Below are 22475 nucleotides of genomic sequence, written 5' to 3'. Positions count from 1 at the left end.
TTTGTACAACGCAAATGTAACCTTAAGCAGAAACACTAAGTTTTATTTTAGGAGCAATAATCCTAATTTGAGAAAAGTAACATAAAAATAGATCAAAGAAGAGATTAAAATGATAAAAAATAAAATAACTCAGCTGTAGAAACAGGATGTAACCACGAGCTGAACAAAGAACAAACCCCAATCAATAAAACAAGAAGGAAAATTGTAAAATCAGAAAGACTGAAAAGTCCCCACCGCACTTCCCGAGGACATTTTATTGATCTGTGAGCAGACAGCCTGGTTTCTCTTTATTGATTAGTAATCAGAAGCATGTTTTCTGCTGATTAGTGATTGGAGACCTGTTGTTTTCCTGTTATTGACCAATTTATGTGAAGAAGAGCAGATGCAGGAGATTTATGTTTTACTGAAAGGTTTACACTTTATTTAGTTGTGGCAGTTTGTATGAGGGTGAAGCACAAGGTGATCTTCCTAAAGGGAAAAATATCCCTTGGAAAAAAGAAACTTGGAAAAATAGATATATTTTTTTCTGTTAAGAAACTGCTTTGCTTACTTTACAAGGTTGCCTGAAAGGGATGAAAATCCTGATGATTGTACCCAGAGTCACCGTATTATCAGAAGCATCAGGAACGTGGAGAGAAGTTGCTGGAGTTCAGAAGAAAATTGCATATTGATCTGAATGAAAGTCTCCTGCTTGTGGTGTTTCATGTTTCCTGATGCATCTGTCTATGAAGAAGTTTCTTTCCAAACAATTTTCCAACATTGTGCTTATTTTTTTGGTTAAATATTACACTGGAGCAGCTCGTTACCCAACTGGTGTACAAGTGTTTCCACACTAGGAGACCGGATATTACCGCGTTTCTCTGGTCGTCCTCTGGGGAAGCTTTTGAATTGTCGCGCTTGTTTGCACAGAGTACTTTGCATCTGTGCGATTGTAGTGAGAGCCTGAACTACATTGCAAGTCAGCCTCATACTCTGCGGGTGCTGGACTCCAGCAGGGCTGCCCTTTGGCACCACTTCTGTCACAAGTTTTATGTACAGTTTCTAAACACAACCATGGAGTGGAGGGTGCACTGCTTGATCACTTTGGGATGATGTGGACGGGCAGATGGATGTCTGGGCCTGCCATATCAGACCTGTGTGGGAGGAAGGGGATGGATGATGGATGGATGGATGGGATTGGACATTTGAATGCAGGTTTTATTATAAAGTGTTATTGAACATTTAAAAGGAAGCCCACTGAATGATGGAAGCTCTTTACCTGATCTAAACACACCTCTGGTCCCACTATTGAATAATGTATCTGTTTACTTCAGCTGATTCATTTCATAATCACAAACAGATGAATGTAGAAGAGCAATCAGGCAGATCCCATTAAAGGAGAACTCCTTTCAGGTTTGCTCAAAGCTTTTAAGCTGTACAGACAACACAGTGACTGATGGGGAAATGGATTACATGTGAACACAGTTCACTGTATAGATAAATGCAGGACTATAACATGTTGACTTTTATTCTGAAACTTCAGTTGTTTATGTTCTTTGAATTGTAGAAACTCTTTCAAACTTTTGGGAATCAGCTCTTGGGTGGTAATGACCATAAAACCATAAAACCAGCAGCCAACACATTACCAGAAGGGTCGAGGTGCAGCACCAGCTGCTTGATGGGAGCTAAACGCCAATCCCAGAGCAGTGGCTGTAGATAAAAGGCATTATGCGGGTGCTGTAAATATCTAATGTTCACTCAGAAACCATGATGTCAGCAGGGATTCCCACAGAGAGGATGGGCAGATGGGTTTACTACAGGCCTGCAGACTGAGGAAAGAACTGCAGGTGGAAAAAGACTGTCCAACACGTGCCAGAAACAGAAAGCCTTTCAGCTTTTTAAGCTGTTTACTACAGACATTACTCACCTTGTGTGGTACTTGAAGGACATTCTTCTGGAAGTGAAACTGCTGAACTAACCTGAAATACCCATTTCAGAACCTAACCTCTATTTTCTTGGCCATTTAATTCAAATTACAAAATGAATCACAGGGAAGACATTCAGTTTGCACATAAAACAACACCAACCTGTTATCATTCCCAGGAAGTCAGACGCTGCCATTTCATCAAAGCGCTCTTCGGCTTTAGTACATAATGCAGTGGGCGATGGCAACATGGAGGAAGGTTTTACTTCCAGTTCATCACATGTTGATGCTTGTGAAGGACACTTGGCATCTCATTTAAAAGCACTTGATAAAAAGAGACATTTGAACCCACAGCAGTATTTTCCTCATTCTAATCAAAGCTGTATTCACTCATGGACTCAAGATCAATAATGCCCTAATGCAAATGTATATGGTATATATATCACCTCCTTGTTCATCAACATTTTGGCGAAACGCATTTGTAACATTTAAGCCTTGATAAAAATTACCAGTGAAAATATAGAGAAAAGAAATAAGCGTCATGCCAGAGTGACTGAATGTTGCTGTTCAGTTAAAGCTTTCCTGCTGAGATGATGGAAAGCTCCACTTGGAGCACGTTCACCACTGAGCGCAGGGAAGCTGTGTGTGTGCGCGTGTGTGTGTGTGTGTGTGTGTCTGTCTGTCTCTGTGGTGGATTGTATGTGCTTAGTGGTAACTGAGGCAGTGCAGCTAAACTAAACTAGTCAGGCTGAAAGCGTATTCATAATTCATCACAGACACACACTGGAGACTTTACCGCGGCAGGACAGATAACAGCCACAGGCAGGTGACTGTGTGTGCGCTCAATATGTTTTACTAAAATACTAACAGCAACAATACTACAGTATGGAAGTATTCTACTAATTAGAAGTAAAGGTAGTACAAAGAAAACTGCATACAATAATGTAACTTTGTAACTTTGATTTTTAGTTTTAGTTTAGTCTGATTTCTAAGTCATATTTGAGGAGACGTTTTTGCATGCAGGCAAAAATTCCATATGAAGAGCACAGACAGATAAAAACTAAAAAACATATTCACTATTGCTTTTAGTATCATTGGGATATCATTTCAATGACAATGAGCAGAAGTAGTTAATGTTTGTTGATCATCACAAAGGTTTTGGGGGTTTAAGAGGTTAAATTTCCTGAAGACGGCAGATTCAGTGTGATTCGACTCAAACCTGAGGAAGCAGCGGTTTTATTGCTCCCACTGTGGACTTAATGCAATAAATGCATGACAATAACTTTTCATCTGATGGTGAGGAGTTTCACAGGAAACTTTATTGTGTCTTTATTGAGTGAAGAACGCAGTGGGAGAAATAAAGAGAGAGAAGGAGGAAGATGGCCAGCGATGTTTTTGCTCTGCAGACTGAGGATATGCTGCTTGTCTCATCATAAAAAACATCTTTAATAACCTGAAGCCTTATATCTTCATCTTAAACACATGAATGGAGCTTCAGCTGTACAGCCCTCAGGGGAAGTTTGAGAAGGACGAAGAGGATCAATAAACAGACATGAGATGTACATACTGTCCACTATTCAATCAAAATGATTTGTTTAGATTTAATGATAAAACGAGTGTTTGTCTAAACCAGCATTATATGTGTTATTATTTAAAATGTGTTTAACTTAGTTTGGAAATTCTTTAAAAAAAACCTTTTCTGCTTTTCCGTTTTTTCTGTCATAGTTTAGCTTGTTTTTGTAACACATTTTAAAATGGCTCTAATAGGTACTTTCTGAGGTGGTTTTCATTCTTCCATTCACAAGTTAATGATGATAGATGATAGTTTGGTTGCTCTGTGTTTACCGCTGATTCCAGTGATTAACATCAGCCTACTGAGCTGTCTGTTAGGTAGATGAGGGACCTCCTTCATCCAAATGGGACTAATAACAACTGACAGTGGTCATTAAACAGGTTGATTAAATCAGATTTGGACGCTTTGATGTGGTCTGGGTCAGGTTGTGTGTTCCGGTACGTCTGTTGCATTCCCGGACACTTGGTTACCCAAGTCCACACAAATCAGCTCCAGAAGTAGGAACAAAGACTCTTGGCTGTAGTACAATACGCCAAAAAAAAACAAAGTCTTTCTTCCCTGTAAGGACCCTTGCAGTTCCTACCTCTCTTCAGCTTTTTCCCACCCATACCTCCTCTTTTCTCTCTAAATTCAGTCTCTTCCCTCCTTCTCCTTCTCCTCCTGGTTTGTCTCTCACTCTCTGCTTCTTTTTCTGTTTGTGTGTTTTCTGACAGGACAACCATACATGGACATGGAGAAAGGAGCGCCTGACGTCTCTTCTACACTCAGAAACAAAGCTGGTGTCTCTCTTTCTCCACCACTAATGCCCCGGCAACTTCAATAAGAGGGAGAGACTAAAACACAGAGATAGATAAAGGGGAAAACAGCAAGCAAGAGCAGAAAGAGAACAAGAGGAAGAGTGAGGCTGCACAACCATAATCTCCACAGCTGAGAAACACTTAGAGGGAGGGAGGCAACACAGGCGATTCTGTCTATCTTGCAACTTCAGGGACCATCATCACAATTTAATAAGAATTTGAAAGGCTGCGGTGCTGCAACAAATCAGTCTTCACAGGGAAAGAGGGTGGGTGAGAGAGCTAGAGTCAGACAGAGAGAGAGAGCGAGAGAAAGGGAGGAGGCCAGACACAAATGTTTTAACGCTTCCCTACCTGGATTCATATCTTTCTGCCTTTTCTTGTAAATCCCCGCAGCAATAAACCTGTGACGGCAATATCAAAGAACCACTTTATTATTATTTTACACATAATCTATTGTGCTAAGACTGCTGAGATTTCAAGAAATTATGTTTTCCTATCAAGAGAGTTCATATTTTCAAGAAGTGCATCCTATTTAGAGCAACAGGACTGAGAGGAACTTGTAGAGAAACAGAGAAATATTTTAAAAAAGCAGCATTTACCCTGAGAAGTGTCTCGCAGGCCAGACGGAGAGGAACAGAAAGGACGGCGTCACGAGAAGACCATCCAAACTGCAACAAAATAAAAGCACGGGCCTCACGCTTGTTCATCGATCTGCTTTCCTGCCCCTTTACAGCTTTTTTTCATGGCTTGACACCCAACTGCAATCTGGCCCCTCCCTTCCCCTTTCCTTCCCCCCCAACATGTCCAACCACCTCGCATCTCACTGCCCAGACCGCCAAAGGAAATCAGGGCAGCTGAAGAAGTGAGCAAGGCTTTAACCGAGCCAATAAACATTTCATTAGCTCCATCCGCTCTTCCCTCCTTCGACGAGGACAAGAACTCTCACACTCTGCAGGTGGGCGCTCTGATACAACATGGCAGCCGGCGTGGCGACATGGCTGCCATTTGCACGGGCGGCGGCAGTTGGTTGGCTGCCGCTGGCCAAAAAGACGATGCCCAAACCTCCAGTGGACAACTCGTCCAGATCGGATGAGATCCTGTACCTCAACGTCAGCGGGGTCAGGTTCCAGGTGGGTGCTGGCGTCCACTGAGCGTGCTCTAAAAATGCTTTCAAAAAAGTGGCTGCAAGTTACAGGAATGTGTGATTTCACAGTTGAAAGCTTTGTGACTGACTTTGTAGAAAAGTTCGAGTTATGTAAAGAGAAAATTTACACTATTTTCACTGAACATCAAAGGTTGAACTCAAAACAATAAAAAAGAAAGGAAGACTTTATTTTAAAAACATGAAATAAAAGCAACATCTTTTCAATTTCTTGATGCATCCTCAATCATCCAGGAGATCTTTTCAATCGTCCTAACCAAGAATGAAAAGATGTAGTAAGCGTGTCATCAAGGCCAATGCCTTCTATTACACTCCCCAAACATACTTAATAGATTAAAAGTAAAACTATGACTGTAAAGTTTATATAAAAACTGTAAGTGAAATATAATATTAGGTTGTTTTTATTGGTTTTTAGTGTAAAGGACACTTACTGTGTGTTATGAGCTTCCATCCACTCACATTCTCACCTAGGACCAAGTTAAATTCCCACTTTACTTAACGTGCATGCCTTTAAATTACGAGTGGAAGTTGGAGTACCAAGACAGACTTTTTGACCTTTCAATAAACAATATGAAACCCTAAAAATAAAAAAACGGCAAGCAAACAACAAAAACTGAAATAAATTAAAAATCAGAAAATAAATTTTTTTTACATTTAGCAGGATGGAACAATTAAAACGTTGATGTTGTTGAATAAAAACGATTTGGATTAATTGACAAATGAAATGCATAAAAACTTAACCTCTAACAAAGCATTGTGTATAAACATCATCAGATATTTCTTTAGTAAATAATTTTCTGTTTCAGAAAATTAAACTGTTGAGATTAAATTAAATGTTGACATTAAGAATCTCATATGTGAGAGTCGCCCTGGGAGGAAAGGAAAGCCGAGGAGCTGGGCACCACGTTGGCATTATGTATGCCATGCTCATAATCTCCTACGTACATAACTGATGAATAACTAGAAGAGTTATTTTCTGGGTCTCTGAGGAGCTAATGAATGTAGCATGTGTTTGAAATTAGAAGCCCAGAACACACCTGTTTGTCCTGCTGGTGTCCCGCATGAATGAATCCTTAACATCCACCACCCTTAGCTTCAGCAGCCTTAACATCCACCCTACAGAGGACGTACCTCCACCCGTGTGTGTCACTGCTGGGTGTAAGTTATGCGTTGTGGGCTTGTCCAATATGAATGTAAATCCTCGGGATGCCGGGTTGCTTCGTGACAAATCAGAGGCCTCGTTTATCAACCGCCTGTGGTGCATAAGCAGTGTTTATGCTCGTGTCCACGTTCTCCATCAAACTTTTCTTTTTTTTTCTTGGGTTTTTAGATTTAAAAGCACTCTTCTGCATGTGTAAACACAATTCCAGCAGTAGACAACGCCAATATTAATATCAGCTGTGCAAAATTTGCAGGTTGTCAGCTGTAGTTCAATAATTATTTATTTATTTATTTATTTTTTGCAGTGCAACATGAGTGAGTGAGTTTCAATTACAGCAAGCAGCTTTATTTCCCTGACATTCAGTCTTAAGCGAGGTTCCCTTTGTTATGACAAGAAAATGCAGAGTTTCTTCAGGTGAATTGTGCTTCTTTTAAATTAGTTTCTGCCTCCTGCTGCGTCTTTTTGATGTCAACAAAGCCTTTGTTACACACTGCGTTTGTTGGATGAGCAGCTCCATAAACTACAGCAGATCCAAAGATTCTGTTAATGCCATTCAGTTATTATATATTATATAATTTTATATGCATTGTATAATAATTCAACATTGTTACATTTCAGTGCCCCCTCCTTCCTAGTGTTTTTTTTTCTGTATAGCACAGTCTATTAAAAGCAAGTGTATCAGATAATAATAATAATAATAATAGTGAAAAACAAAAACAGTCCTCAGTGATCCTGGATTTTGATAAGAAAAACTACCTTAATTAGACTCCCAGCTCTCTTAGAGTTATTACTTTTTGTTTGTTTTAAGTTAGCAGGTCTTAATTTGTCGTTATTTTTTCTCATTAAAGTTGACCTATTTTCCTTTCACATAAAAACAAACCAGTGTATTAACTGAATCATGCTGTATGCTATATTAGCCTATATTTGTTCACATTTTGAAAACGATGCTTTGGCTATGAGCAGTTACTCTTCAGTTATTCCTGAATGTTTACTGTTGTGGGATTACTGTAAAACAGCACTGATCCACACAGTTAAGCAGGGGGATGTTATTCCAACACAGCAAGCAGGAAAGAAATATTCCCAGCTCCACATTTTTATTCTTGGACTGTTCTGGAGTAGATTTGCATGATTCAGTTAAAAATAATCCTTACTTGTCTTGAACTGGGCCTCGGTGCAGTTCATCCTCTGTCTGGAAGATACCGTTTTAGCTCGCTTCCCTCCTGCTTTCAGCCAGCTTTCCGAAAGAGAACGTTTAGAGCAGAGAACAGCTTTTGGGATTATTTGTAGGCTTCATGCAGACCTCATTATTCGAAGCTTTGGTTGTTTAATATGAGCCTTTCAAACATGGAATTCAACCTATGGTGTTGGTCGGTTTTCTAGTCATTGAATGCGACAGTAATGAAGAAGAACACTCTAAAGGTTATTAAAACTCATTATCTGTTGAAGTGTTACAGTCACTTGACATTTTCTAGGAGGAAAATTAAGAGCTCTGTCACTTACAGAACTATTTCCAGAGACTCGTGCTCCCGTGATGTGTTCCAGCCACGCTCCTACTTCCATGGCAGCAAGTTGTAAATCCTGTACGTCTAATCAGCGCATTGATGTGCATTTGGGTAGAAATAATAATAAAATGGCTCCACAACTAAAATAGATTTGGGTAGCTTTCAGCGTACTTTCTGCTGCGGTGGCAAAATGAGTGGAAAGTTCTTGTCGAGCTTGTGACTTTGGCCTCATTTTTCAAAACAAAATGCAGCAGCTTGAAGTTGCTGTAAAAATAGAAAGTTACAGTAATGCTGCCATTTAATATGGAATCCTAAACAAAACAGCAGCGGTATTAAAAAGGCCCTGCTTCACCGTTACCTTTAGTTACTGACAGTCCACTGCTCCCATCTAACATCTCACTGCCTCCTTCAAACAGCACTTTTGCTTTTCACATGTGAATGTGATATTTGGATTTTTATTTTTAGAATCTTTTGTACATTTTACACGGGTCACTTCACTAAGCCCCAAACCACCAGTGGGAAGGTTACTTCAGTTTAGAAGTCGTTACCACGTTCTTCACTTTCTCAAAGGACTTGTTATATTTGATTTATTTTCAAATAAATGTTACCAACTTGGGAATGAAGCAGAACATTCCTCTAAACGCTCAAACCTTGACATCCAGGATCTCACTGCTGGCAGCATTTTAAAACAAGCTTTTCTCTTTTCTCTCCACAGACGTGTTTGTCGGTGGGCTATAGCAGTGCAGCACGATTTCATGTAGTTGTCGGAAACTAATCTGGCAGTTTGTTTGCTTCCTGCTGAAGTTTAGATCTTTTTGAAACAGAAGTAGTTTGCTTACACTGACGGACTGCTTATAGCAGCCTAGATACTTTTGCTATTTGAGGGTGTTATTTCCAATGCAACACCGTGGACGAAATTGCATGTCCCAGGAATGAGCTTCAGTAACTGTGGCCTCCACCAACCCACCTGACTCTCACAGCATGCTGCTTCTTTGGGCTGTGCCTGATCAGGTCCCATGGGGCTAATGTCTGACCACCTCAAAGCTCAGGGAAGTGACTGAAAGAATAAAACTGGATAGGAACAAATTTGTCTGGGAGGGTGAGGTGTCCAGGAAGGCCTCAAAGTAGTGACACCACTCCTTCACATTAAGAAAAAGCATGTTGAGGTGGTTCAGGCATCTCACTAGGATGCCTCCTGGATGCCTTTTAAGCAAGGTATTTTGGACATGTCCTCCTGGGGAGGAAGCCCCAGGAATCATGTCTCTCAGCTGGCTTGGGAATGTCTTTGTGTCTCCCTGGTTAAGCTAGAGTCGGTGGTCAGTAAGAGGGAGGTCTAAGCTGCTGCCCCTGCAACCTGAATCTGAATAAGTGGTATAACATAAAAAGATGGACGATTGATGCTTACTGTACATGAGAACCTGAGAAAACTCCTCTATTCTTATTTCTTTTCCTTTTTTCTTCAGACATGGAAGAACACCCTGGACCGTTATCCTGACACACTGCTGGGCTCCTCTGAGAAAGAGTTTTTCTTCAACGAGGACACAGAGGAATATTTCTTTGACAGAGATCACGAGATGTTCCGGCACATTCTGAACTTTTACCGCACAGGAAAGCTCCATTACCCACGACACGAGTGCATCCAGGCCTTTGACGAAGAGCTGGCCTTCTACGGCATCGTGCCGGAGATCATTGGAGACTGCTGCATGGAGGTACACCTACTCTTTCTTCTACAAAGCCTCCCCTTTGTAGTTCAAAATGTTACTAATTGTTACAAACTGCATCACAAATGAGAACCCACTTATACACAGATTGGTATTCATCAAGTTAAAGAGATAAATTGGATTTTGTTCCGTTATGAACAACAGAGGACACATTTTCAGTTGTCATCAGTCACATTATTGCTTTTCAGGTTTGTCAAATGCTCCTAATGGTGTATGCAGTAGTCTTTGCCACTGTCTACAATCAAGGAAATAAAGGATGTAATAATAGCCTGCTGAACCATCAGGTGTAGTAGGATGTCTGCTAACCACATCTAATGGGGTTAAAACGTCTAATAATGGCCATTTAACATTCTGAATAGTGCGGTATGAACAATCCTTATAGACAAAAGTGAGATTTTGGATTAAAAACCCCAAAATGTTGCATATTCTTGCCCAATGACTCCATCGAGCCTCTGGGCTTCATTACAGCTCTAACAGTCCAAATGATGAGGGCAGCAGGTTTCAGCTTTATGTTCTTTTAACTGCAGTCCTTTTAGACGACTTTATAACGCCTGCATCATTTGTAGTGTACTTATGTGAACCTTTGACCTTTTATCTCTTTCTAATGGTTGACTCTAATGCTGGTTATTCTGCTTCTGCACTCATTAAGTCTCTCTGGAGGGGAACATCATCAGCCAAACGCCTAAAGAGTAAAAACATTGATGGATCTGAGGGGACGACTAACAAGGGCTGCTCTCAAACCCCATTATCAAACTTCGACTCATTAAAACAGCGGTGATGAGCCCTCGGAAACGGCAGCAGCCCAAATACAATCTGATTTGCCTTTTTATTGCTCCTGATTTTGGAAAGCTCCTTACAACGGCTTTCTGTAGGGGATTTCTTTAACGAGCCTTAAACAAGTCTCTTTGTTCCCTGCCCACTCTCAGCACAACAGATCACCTTCAGAGCTTGTTTTCCCTTTTATTAGCCTTGTCTGCACAGACTTTATTTTTATATCCCCGTTTTTATAGCTGACCCATTCATTGACTCATGAATGAGTAATTGTTCATTTCCTCTTATTTGGCAGATCTGATCATTTCCACAAATGTTGATTCAGCTCTAACAAATTCTGGAATCTAAATTCTTTTTTTTTTCTTTGAGTCTTCATCAATTTCCCACAAAATTATTTTTAGTCCTTTAGTTGACAAATTCTATTCTTGTGTTTGATATTTACTGAAATTTGCTCATTTACTGAATATTAACTCTCCTTCTAGATCAAACTGTAGAAGCTGCTCGCTGCTTTACATTTTACTTGTCTTGCTAAAAGCTTTCATGAATGCCAGCAGCAGGTGCTACAGAGAGAAACAGTGATCATTTAATACAGAATGATGTAAAAACCGGGTGAAAGTACTTTGTTTCTTAAAATGAAAACTCCTCTATAAAAATATATATTCCTGTCATCAGTCTGTGTCTATTTTTAACTGAACGAACATCTTCAGAAAGTCGGGCGAAAAGCAAAGTTCAGCTTTCTGCTCCATCTCAACCTGGATGCATCAGATTCTCCAGAGAGCATCTGGCTTTTATCCCGTCTTCCTTCTCTCACCCCAACCAATCACAGCAGATGGCCCCGCCCCTCCCTGAGCCTGGTTCTGCTGGAGGTTTCTTCCTGTTAAAAGGGAGTTTTTCCTTCCCACTGTCGCCAAAGTGCTCATAGGGGGTGATTGTTGGATTTACCTCTGTATGTATCATTGTAGGATCTACCTTACAATTGTTGTTGTGATTTGGCGCTGTATAAATAAACTTGAATTGAATTTTCTAATAATTTTTACCTTTATGATGTTGAACCATGCCCCTTCTTTGAATTATTGTGGTTCAATATCAAAGCAGATAACTGAGGACTCACTTGTAGCACATTTATAAATGATTAAACTCCATTAGCCTTACAAGAAACCATCAATTGATCTCAAACCACACAGCATTATTCCCAAACGTTACAGAAAAGGCAGCTGTGTGACCGAAGTTATTGCAACAGTGACCGACCTACTTGCTTTTCATGTGACTCCTTTAAAGACGGGGACCAGGCGTGAGATTAGTCGCAGTCAGTTCCTGTCTTCAAACCAACTTTGGTGGGTCAAGACAGCAATAACACAGGGATAAGAAGAGTCAGCCTGCTATAACTTTTCATGCATTGTTGTATGAAGCCTGGGGTGGACTGGTCACCAATGGAGCGTGCAGATTCCACATATCAGGCATGACTCTCTCAGCCACAGACTAGGCCGAATGTAAACAGAGAGTAAAGTACTTGCACGATCTGATATCGTCGTGTTGGTGTTGTTCCCAGATCATCATACTACTAGTGTAAGGGAAAGTTTTAGGCGTGTGTTTCTCAGCTGGAGAGCAGAGAGTTGCTTTATTACAAACTGTTCCTTTTTACAAGCTTGAAATTTATGTGTTGTAGCTAACATCATGTACTCTGTGTAAAACACAAAATGTTATTTCAGTCAGATCCTGAGCCATCTGTGTGTTAATGCTGTTATTGTTCCACGTGCCTAAACGCACGCAGTGCTTTGGGATTTTCTGCACTGTGTAAAACAGAATCAGAGTTTTGCACCATGGCTGCAGTCTCACAAGCTATAGTTCAAAAGCCTTGTTATGTCTGAAAAAATATGTGTGCTTGGTTTGTTGGCTTTGTTGGCCACTGATGATGCAGCTGCTGTGGTCAGCTGATAGAGAGGAACAGCCACACTCATGAGTGAAAAGATCAACCATAACCTGACTGTCATTCATAAATTAGAACTTGCAGCCTATGATGGGTCATTTTCATATATTTATTAACTCTCAGACTCTGAAGGTTTGCTGTTGATTTCATTGAGCAAAACAAGATGCCCCCTTCCCTGTATGGAGGTTCAGAGAGGTGTTTAAAAAAAGTGATGCTCTGCAGGAGAGCGGAAAAAAATCTCTCATCAAAAGAGACAGTTTACTTAATCATCTACAGTAGCGTAATATTCATCCTCTCTTTAAACTGACAGCTTTTTGTGCCGTCGAATCTAACTTAAATATTCAATACCAAAGCTTACTGTAATCTGATTACTTTTTTCAAGTAAGCAATAAAGTAAGGGATTACGATTGCAAAAAAGTAATTAAATTACTGCTACTTTCCCATAAGCATCCTGCGTTACTAAACGGATTTTGATTGTGAGAGTGTCTCATGACAATGATGTACGAGCGTGCGACGTATGTGGCAGCAACAGTATGGAGTCCAGGAGAGAGTACGACCATGCAGCGTTTAAGCTTGGAAGTACTCACATTACTAGTTTGATTCTGTAAAAAGTGACAAAACCATTAGTGTCCACTGTACATTCTTTGTGGGACGAAACGTCTTTATACAGCAAAAAATTACATTTCAAATCTGAGCGAGTGCTGCGCACGCTGCCATGAGAATGTGAAATTCACAGAGAAACCCCCGGATCCTCTCACTGACATAACCGCTGTGGCACCGGTGCAAACCTGCCCCGCCCTAATCCTGCTAAACAGGTGACAACAGGTTTAAGAGCAACAGGACTCAGTGCTGCTGAATCTTCAATTTTCTTTATTTTCTGCTGTGTTTCACTTGCATCTATTTGAAAGAGTGAGTGCAAACACAAAACATTATTTTATTTTATATGCTGGAATATGCAGAAAATAGGTTTAAATGTTAAACACATTTCTCCAAGTCTGTTGCAAATAATTAAATTTTTTCTTAATGCATAAAGTTAAAAGATTAAAAGTAAAAAAGTTTTAAAAAGAGACTTTTCATTTGATTCAATTTTATATGATGGATTATGCAGAAAAAAATAGAATTGGGCTGAAAGGTCTATCGCTTTATTATGTATTCAGGTTGTGTATCATTTTTGTTAAAAGTAACTGAGTAATAAAGTAACTAATTATAGTAATCAGTAAAGTAACGGGGCTACTTTAACGGTTTTAATTCTGGCATGTTAAACCGTCTATTGTATTTGTACTTGAACTATGAGACTGCATCGTAGATATTAATTTGACTAATTATAATGTCGACATTTTGTAACATAAATCCAATTAGTCCCACGATGAGTTGCCTTTTGACAGACATGTTATGAAATAGCGCTTTGGAGGGAAGCAAAGCAAGAAACATTGATGCTTCTCTGTGTGTGCGCACTGCTGAGAGAAGGCAGGGAGTGATGGCTTATCTCTGTTCTGATCTCTGTGTAGAAATGTTACAAAAAGCCTGAAACACTGGAACCTACTCTGCTCCCTTTAAAAAGGTAAACGTGCATCCTCGTATGCGTCTAGCAATAGTATTCTCCTCCTTCCTCACTCTGACTCTCTGTTGAGTTCAGTTTACTTCTGCTCTGGCTCAGTAACATATCAGTAATATTGCAGAGCGGGTCTGTGTGGGGCTCAGAGTGAGGACTGAGTAAACAGCAACAGGACAGAGCCAAAGTTTTGTTAATGCACTCAAAGCTTTGACCCATCCAGCCCTGCCAATTACGCACTCTTCCTGATAACATCTCTCCCTCTCATCCCAAATAGATGAACACTCCTAGCAGCAACTGACACACACATAGCATAGACATGTTTTTTGTGTTAAATGTACAGCCATTGTTTTATTATTTGATGGACAGAGGAGTTGCGCTCATCAGCACAGACTGACTTGCCGTGAATATATGTTGGCAAATGATCTATATTTATATATTGGATCTTGATTTATTGCAGACCTTCACCAATCTGTTTTAGAGGGATTGCAGTCAGTGCGAGTAAACCATGTCAAAGTCGTGTCTTTGCCCCAGATTAGGGGAAAAGTATTGTATTGTTTATTTGTAGTTTATGCATCAGAAAGTATTCAGTAAACTACATTTTTCAGACATAGTTGTGAAAGTTGTCTTCCTTCTCCCACCCCAACCGGCCGTGGCAGATGGCCCCGCCCCTCCCTGAGTCTGGTTCTGCTGGAGGTTTCTTCCTGTTAAAAGGGAGTTTTTCCTTCCCACTGTCACCAAAGGGCTTGCTCATAGGGGGTCATATGATTGTTGGGTTTTTCTCTGTATGTGTTATTGTAGGGTCTACCTTACAACATAAAGCACCTTGAGGCCACTGTTGTTGTAATTTGGTGTTGCAGCAATAAAATTAATTGATTTGAAAGTTATTACAAACTCTAAAACTAAGATAAAAACATCGTAAATATTGGAAAGCATTGTTCTGATTTAATTATTGAGCCAATGATGGGCTATTTCACCAAAGGAGCTCTACTCTGATGCTTCTTTGATTAGAAGTATGCCACATAACTAACCAAAATAATACTTTCTTGTCACTAATATCATAGCAATAACTGCAATGACCATGAAAGTGACAACAGAAACAGGTACCTATTAGTTAAAAATATTAGTTAATTACTTTAAAGTATTTCTTCTTCTTTGCCTTCCAAACGGCATTATTCTGAGGTTCTTTAAACCAGCCATCCCCAACCCCCGGGCCTCGGACCGGTACCGGTCCATGAGTCGTTTGGTACCGGGCCGCGAGAGTTGAGGCTCAGGTGTGAAATGTATGGTTTTCAGGGTTTTTATCGGTTTTCAGCGTTATTTTGTTATCGTTTTTATCATTAACTCGGTTTTCCTGGGTCTTTTCACGTGTGTTATGAATAAATCTTCATTTTTTCAGTACCGGTACTAGTTTTATTTTGTTGTATTTATCCGCGACACCTTAAAGGCCGGTCCGTGAAAATATTGTCGGGCATAAACCGGTCTGTGGCGCAAAAATGGTTGGGGACCGCTGCTTTAAACGATATAAGTAAAATATTGCTGAATTGGAGCTTCACCTCATCACAAAATTCATGGTTTACTCTGATTGGTCAACTCCAGAAACCTGAGAAAGGCTCTTATGTATCAGCATTAGAAAAGGACAAATAACTATCTGAAAGGATTTTGTATGACTTCTGTCTGTTGATGTTTTGGCTCAAGGATAGGGTACGAGGGCAGCCCAGCTGCTTGTAGGCAGTTTAAAGTCATAGGGTCTTTCCTTATCTACAGCGTAGGTGTACGAGGGGATTTGTGGAACTCTGTGTGAGCACAGACTATCAGAAATGGATGCTTGTTGTGCCTGTAATGTGTGTTCACCTGTTCTCCTTTCATAGTAAATGGACCTAGAGTTTGTATTTTTATCTGTCTTCTGAAAAATCCTTTCTACATGAGAAGAAACCTGATCTCATCACAAACTACATACAGTTGTTACAGAATCCCTTTGTTATATGCTCAGCCACATCAGGCACTTAATGTAAGCGACACTAAAGTTTTTCTTTTCCATTCCCCTTTCCTGTGAAGGAATACAGAGACAGGAAAAAAGAGAACCAGGAGCGTCTGGCAGAGGACACAGAGGCCAACGAGTCGATGGACGCCCCACTTCCTCCTGACAGCACCCCCAGGGAGCGTTTGTGGCGAGCCTTTGAGAACCCTCACACCTCCACCATGGCGCTTGTCTTCTACTATGTCACCGGCTTCTTCATTGCTGTGTCAGTGATCGCCAACGTGGTGGAGACGGTGCCCTGCCGGCCTCCAGAGGGCAGAGTTAAGGACCTTCCCTGTGGGGAGAAATATCAGCTGGCCTTCTTTTGCATGGACACGGCCTGCGTGCTCATCTTCACCTTCGAGTACTTGATGCGCCTGTTCGCCGCGCCCAGTCGTTGCAAGTTCATGCGCTCTGTGATGTCTGTGATTGACGTAGTGGCTATAATGCCATACTACATTGGCCTGGTGATGCCCGAGAACGAGGACGTGAGCGGCGCCTTCGTCACCCTCCGGGTTTTCCGCGTCTTCCGAATCTTCAAGTTCTCACGTCACTCACAGGGTTTGAGGATTTTGGGCTACACGCTCAAGAGCTGCGCCTCCGAGCTCGGCTTCCTGCTCTTCTCCCTCACCATGGCCATCATCATCTTCGCCACCGTCATGTTCTACGCCGAGAAAGGCACCAAAGGCTCCACCTTCACTTCCATCCCGGCCTCCTTCTGGTACACCATCGTCACCATGACGACCCTGGGGTGGGTAAACATCAGTTCAGTGTTGTGTGTTTGCTGGCCTGACGTGTAACAGATTTTTATCCTGCTACTGATGACTGTACACCTGTTAAGATCGTCCCCATGGCAACCTTGGCATGTTCAGTTTCCGTAAACACTCTCGTGTCGGGACATGGATACGTCCTCATTATTAGTTATGGAAGACAGTTTTACTGTCTGTTTCCACCATGAAAAGAGATGAAGTGTGTGCGTTGCGTGTGTGTCTGTGTGTTTGCTTCCCACTCGTTGCTTGTCGAGTACGGTGGTGTATCTTCACCCTGCTGCCGCCTACACTCATCACCGCTGCCATGTGGATGGAGTTTGAATGTGTGTGTTTCTGTGTGTGTGTGTCTTCACCCTGCAGCTCTCCAGCCCTGATCTATTATCTGCTGTTCAAAGAGCCTTTGGAAACATCAGAAATAGAGCGTGAGTCAGGAATCTGCCATAAGCTCAGAGCGAGCCGACCATACTGCTTTTTAACAACACACAGTCAGCGCGTCTTCTCTATACGACTCTTTACACCTACCTGTCTGTGAATGGAGAGAAAGAGAGTTCAAAAGGTGTGAATGGGAAAGTGTGAATTGCCGCGAATGACTCAAACTGCTCAGTATTGTAGTAAACAATCAGCAGTGTTAAAATGTAAAGAGTTGAAACACTGACTTATTTGGGTGAAAGAAAATAAAAGGTTTTATGGGGTTTTTTCCAGCACAATGCTGGCTATTAAAATCCTGCACTTTGCATCGCATCCACTGCAAAAAAAGATTAATGGGTTAGAGAGTTTTATAAAGCTTAAAGTCACGTAAATGATGTTTTGGGAATTTTGTAACTCACGTGTTGTGCTGCCACCAGATTGTACAGAGGGAGCAGTTTGAAAAGATTACATTTTCTCTAGAAACAAAACTCTTTTGCTTCCAGGTTTGACTTATTCTCCTCTCATACCAGCGCTGATGTAGCTGGTTTGCCTGGGTGGCACACCCATCGTTCACAAGCGTACTGCAGAAGGTACTCGTGCCCTAAGCACCGGTATAATTGCTATGGAACTGTGTCGACGTCACCATTGGTGTGCAAAGTGACCAATAATACTGTGGCCCTAACACAGCACCAATTAGGGGGGGAAAACCTATTCCATTAAAATTAGCATCACTTTGATTGTACAACAAACTAATGCAGTTTCACATCTCCTATATAGGACAGAAGGCTTTAATGCTTAAACGCATTCAGTTTAAAGTTTCATAGCTCTGATGTGAAGCCATCACATTAGAAATAAACAGCAGCACTTAGCGCTCACTCAACATTAAAATAATTAACTCAAATTAAAATGTTCTGTGGGCTGAAACATTAACCCCTACACGTAAAACAAACACATCTTAAGAGAGACAGACCCCTCTCACTTTGAGTTATGACTGGCTATAACCCAAAAGGACATCTTGTACATAATGAGCTATAGGAAAACAGGAGCATGTGCAGGTCATGTGGTGTCCACATTAGTTGACTGGTGATGCGCAAAGTGATCATCATCAGTCTATTCTTAGTGATCCTCTGTGTGGAGGACTGTGTGGCCACCATCCACCCCAGCCTCCATCTGCTAACAAATACAATTCACAAATACATTTTAATGGAATTATTTGACAAATTACAAGGCTTAATGTGTGGTGCTGAAGAAGTGTTGTCTAGTTTATGGTTATAACTCGTAACCAAGCTTGTTAACTGATTACTTAGTACTCCACCATCTCACTTAAATATAGTCACTTCTGGCTTCAAAACAAACATCAAAATGTGGAGTCCAGAAACCAACTGGTAACAATGTTTTCAAAAGTAATGTTAAAAATGTTAAATATAAAACGTCATCATAATCCCCAAAGCAAGAGAGAGGAGAACAATTTTCAAAGTCTAACAAAACACATGCACCTCTCCTCTCCTTCCTGCACTGCATGCTGGGAGTGTGAGTGAATGGGTGTGTGAAGGTGTTTGGTGAGTGCGTGGAGCTGCTGAGTGAGTTTGGGACGTTTGGACTGTTTTTTTCGGAAAACTTTGGGCTTATGGGTGGTTAAAAGCAAGGTAAGGCAAGTTTATTTCATTGTGTTGGGTGAAGTGAAGAATTTTAGTTAATTGGCCAGTTTTACCTTTAGTCATGGCGTCCCTCCCCAGTGAGGGTTCGCCTCCCCTGTCTAGTATACATGGGGCCAGGGTGGTGGCACCCCAGCAGTACACCGTGAGCAGGTTCTGCTAGCTGTTGGTGAACAGGTGGGCCATGAGAATATAACTTATGGCTCTCGGATGAACAAGGCTGTGAGGAGCGCTTGGTTCACCCGTTGGTTGAAAGGGGGATCATTCTGGATGATTTGTTTGTGACTGTTTCGCCACTGTTTGTGTCATCTACGCGGGTCACCGTCCCGCCGTTCATCCCGAATGAGCTACTTGAAAAGGAACTGACCCGCTTTGGAAAGTTTGCTAGCGGGTTCAGGGTTGTTCGTCTTGGCTGCAAAGATGCCAGTCACCATGAAGGCAGGCCTTCATGTACCTGAACGATCCTTCGCAGACACTGGAAGTGTTGTTTAAAATAAGATTTGAAAACGGCTTATATACTGTTTACGCCAATGCAGGTAGCATGAAGTGCTTTGAGTGTGGTGATGTTGGCCATAAACGCTCATCCTGCCCTCACAAAGAGCAGGAGGTGCGCCGTGAACAAGAGGCTCATGCTAGTGGGGTGAGTGAGCAGGAGCGCGCTGTAGATGCTGGTACGGGAGAACCGGCGGCTCGTAGCGGTGCGGAGCCGTCTACGAGCCACGCTGTCATCAGCGAGCTGCTAGCGGCGCAGGGTGACAGAATGGAGGTCGCAGCCAGTGCTCCACAGGCTGGGCTAGAAGAACAGGGGATAGTACATGGGATTAATGAGGTGGAGGATGGATGTGATGACATACAGGACAGGGAAAGTGTGGAGGAAAATCAGGACAGTGGACAGACCAAAGTAACCGCAAGGGAGGTGGGTATTGTGAATGTAGTTTCAGGTTCTTTGAGCACAGAAAATGAGGAAGACGACTTGTTGAAAGATGATTCCCGGTCACAATGCTCTGATGTTGTTTCACAAGAAGACCATCAGCAGTCGTATTCCTTAGAAGATATAAACCGCTTTTCGGATGAGACATTTGGTATGCAGTCTGTGGAAGTCACTGAGTTTTTTTTCCAGATGTTGATCTTTTTATAAAATCTGTTCTGAAAATAAGAAGAGTTGTTGGTTATGAACAATTGAGCAAACAGAAAAGATTCCGTCTTAAAAAGATCCTGACTAAGTTAAGGAGGGAAAAATGAGGAAAAGCTCCTTTAAAAGCATAGTAAAATGTTCTGAGCACTAAGGGTGTCTTTCTGGAAGCGTCTCACTGTCTTTTCTCTTTTTCTCCTCCTCTTCTCTCTGTCTTATATGGCAAATTTGAGAGTAGGCACACTTAACATTAATTGGGGTAGGGATAGGGAAAGGTGTGCAGTCTTGGTGGAGCTTAGCAAGAACAAAAACATTGATGTGTTCATTTTGCAGGAAACACATAGCACTTTGGATAATGAGACAGAATGGGGAATGAGTTGGAGTGGGCAGGCTTTTTTAAGTCATGGTTCTGTCTGTGAGATCGAGCAGGGAAGGGCATAGGTAGTAAAAGCAACCATCAAGGGAATATCATTTGCTTTTATGAATGTGTACGCCCATAACTCAGCTGCGGGTCGTGTGCGATTATTTTGTAAAATTAATGATGAGTTATCAAAATTAAATAGTGGTTCAATAATAGTGATGGGAGGGGAATGGAATTGCATAACCCACTTAAGTGCGCATGCGCCATTAGCGTGCTGCCTGCTGTAACCCTAATTTCCTTTGGGATTGATAAAGTATTCTGATTCAGATTCTGATTCAGTTGACAGAAACACAGGAGAGCCTCACCCACCTTCGAGCTCACTTTTGTCTACAATCGTTCTTCAGAAGGATTTGACTGATGTGTGGAGGAAGCTCCATCCCACAACCAGACAGTATACATATGTTAAAGTTTCTGAGAGCAGTGTGAAGGCAGCTAGGCTTGATAGATTATATGTCAACCAGATGTATAATAATAGACTCGTTAAAGCAGAGATTTCACCTGTTGGTTTTTCTGATCATCATTTAGTGACTGCAGATATTTCTTTATTGATGCATCTTCCATCTGTTCGCACTGGCACTTTAACGTGCAGCTGATTCATGACAAAGAGAGCTTTTTCTGACTTCTGGTGCCACTGGAAACAAAGGAAAACTGACTTTTGCAATTTGGCTCAATGGTGGGAGATGGGGAAAACACAGATTAAGCTTTTTTGTCACCAGTACACATCACATGCAACGACCGCTATTAAAGACTACTATGAGGACTTAGAACGAGGGCTCAAGAGGCTAGAGACTGAGATTATAAGTGGGACAGATAATACAAATAATACCTGGGACAGCAGGAGGAAGGCTTTGGGCAAGTTTCTTCACAAAAGGGCAAAGGGTGCTCTTATTAGGACTCGGATTTCTACTATTAAAGAAATGGATGAGCAACAAGGTTCTTGTTTAAGCTGGAGAAAAGGTTTCGAGCGTCACACCAAACGTTGCACTTAAGGCTTCCAAATGGGAAGGTGACATCTGACTCAGTGGAAATGAGGAAGCTTGCCACTGACTTTTATGCCAGCCTCTTCAGTGCTGACACGAGTGACCCTGAATGTGTGACGAAGATGCTGGTGGGGCTGCCACGGCTGAATCGGCTGTGTTGGAGTCTGCTATTTCATTTGAGGAGATGTCTTCAGCAGTTCAACGACTCAATGGTGGTCGGTCATCAGGAGTTGATGGTCTTCCTGCGGAATTTTACCAGGAATTCTGGTCGCTGCTAGGAGAGGACATTCATGAGGTTTTCACATTCTGTATGACCACTGGGATCTTGCCAACGAGTTGCACGAGGGCAGTTTTGACTTTACTGCCAAAGAAAGGGGACCTGGGCTTGCTCAAAAATTGGAGGCCTGTCTCTTTGCTTTGTACGGACTACAAGATTCTTGCAAAATGTCTTTCTAACAGGTTGAAGACCTGTATTGACATGATTGTTAATGTGGATCAAGCATACTGTGTCCCTGAAAGAACTATTATGGACAACTTGTTTTTAATTCGAGACATTATTGATCTGGCCAAGCTCAAGGACTTGGATTTGGGGTTTTTATCTCTGGATCAAGAAAAAGCTTTTGATAGAGTTGATCACCACTATTTGTTTAAAACTTTGGAAGCTTTTGGGTTTGTGAATATTTTCATTTCTTGGATCAAATTGTTGTATTCATACGCTGCTGAACTTGGTTGACCACCGGCAGAGCGAGTCCCCAGTGCAGCCCTTACGAGTCCAGGAAGACCACCCATGACTTCTTCCACTAACTTCTCCAGAAAGCGCAGAGATCTGATTCCAGTCTCCTGAGCCAGCTTGGCAGCTGTTTTCCACTGCCCTGCCGTCCTCAGGCCCGCCAGCTTGATAAGACCAGCATTTACGAGGAACCTCTGCACACAAGCATCCTACTTGGCACCAAGGGATTGTAAAAAAGAGGCTCCTCAACAAAATCACCATAAAATTGAGAACAGTCTCTCTGTACTTT

General features: G+C 41.6%; 1 protein-coding gene across 2 annotated transcripts in view; it reads left to right on the top strand.

Annotated features, from left to right (window-relative positions):
- Nucleotides 1-22475, top strand: part of kcnd1 (potassium voltage-gated channel, Shal-related subfamily, member 1) — an 83254-nt gene that overhangs the window by 8790 nt on the left and 51989 nt on the right. For both annotated transcript variants that reach the window (XM_086277463.1, XM_086277462.1), the window contains exons 2-4: nt 4190-5403; nt 9563-9808; nt 16129-16841. In XM_086277463.1, the coding sequence (XP_086133589.1) occupies nt 5248-5403; nt 9563-9808; nt 16129-16841 (1115 nt within the window). In that variant the 5' untranslated portion in view covers nt 4190-5247. The remainder of the gene's footprint in view (nt 1-4189; nt 5404-9562; nt 9809-16128; nt 16842-22475) is intronic.

This window comes from Aulonocara sp. 'chitande type north' Nkhata Bay, linkage group LG20, assembly GCF_057382095.1.
Source record: "Aulonocara sp. 'chitande type north' Nkhata Bay isolate Kocher_YH1m ecotype deep benthic linkage group LG20, A_spYH_male_GT1.1, whole genome shotgun sequence".
Classification (NCBI taxonomy): Eukaryota; Metazoa; Chordata; class Actinopteri; order Cichliformes; family Cichlidae; genus Aulonocara; species Aulonocara sp. 'chitande type north' Nkhata Bay.
The sequence above is the reverse complement of the archived record's forward strand: the minus strand, read 5'-3'. Positions and strand labels throughout refer to the sequence as shown.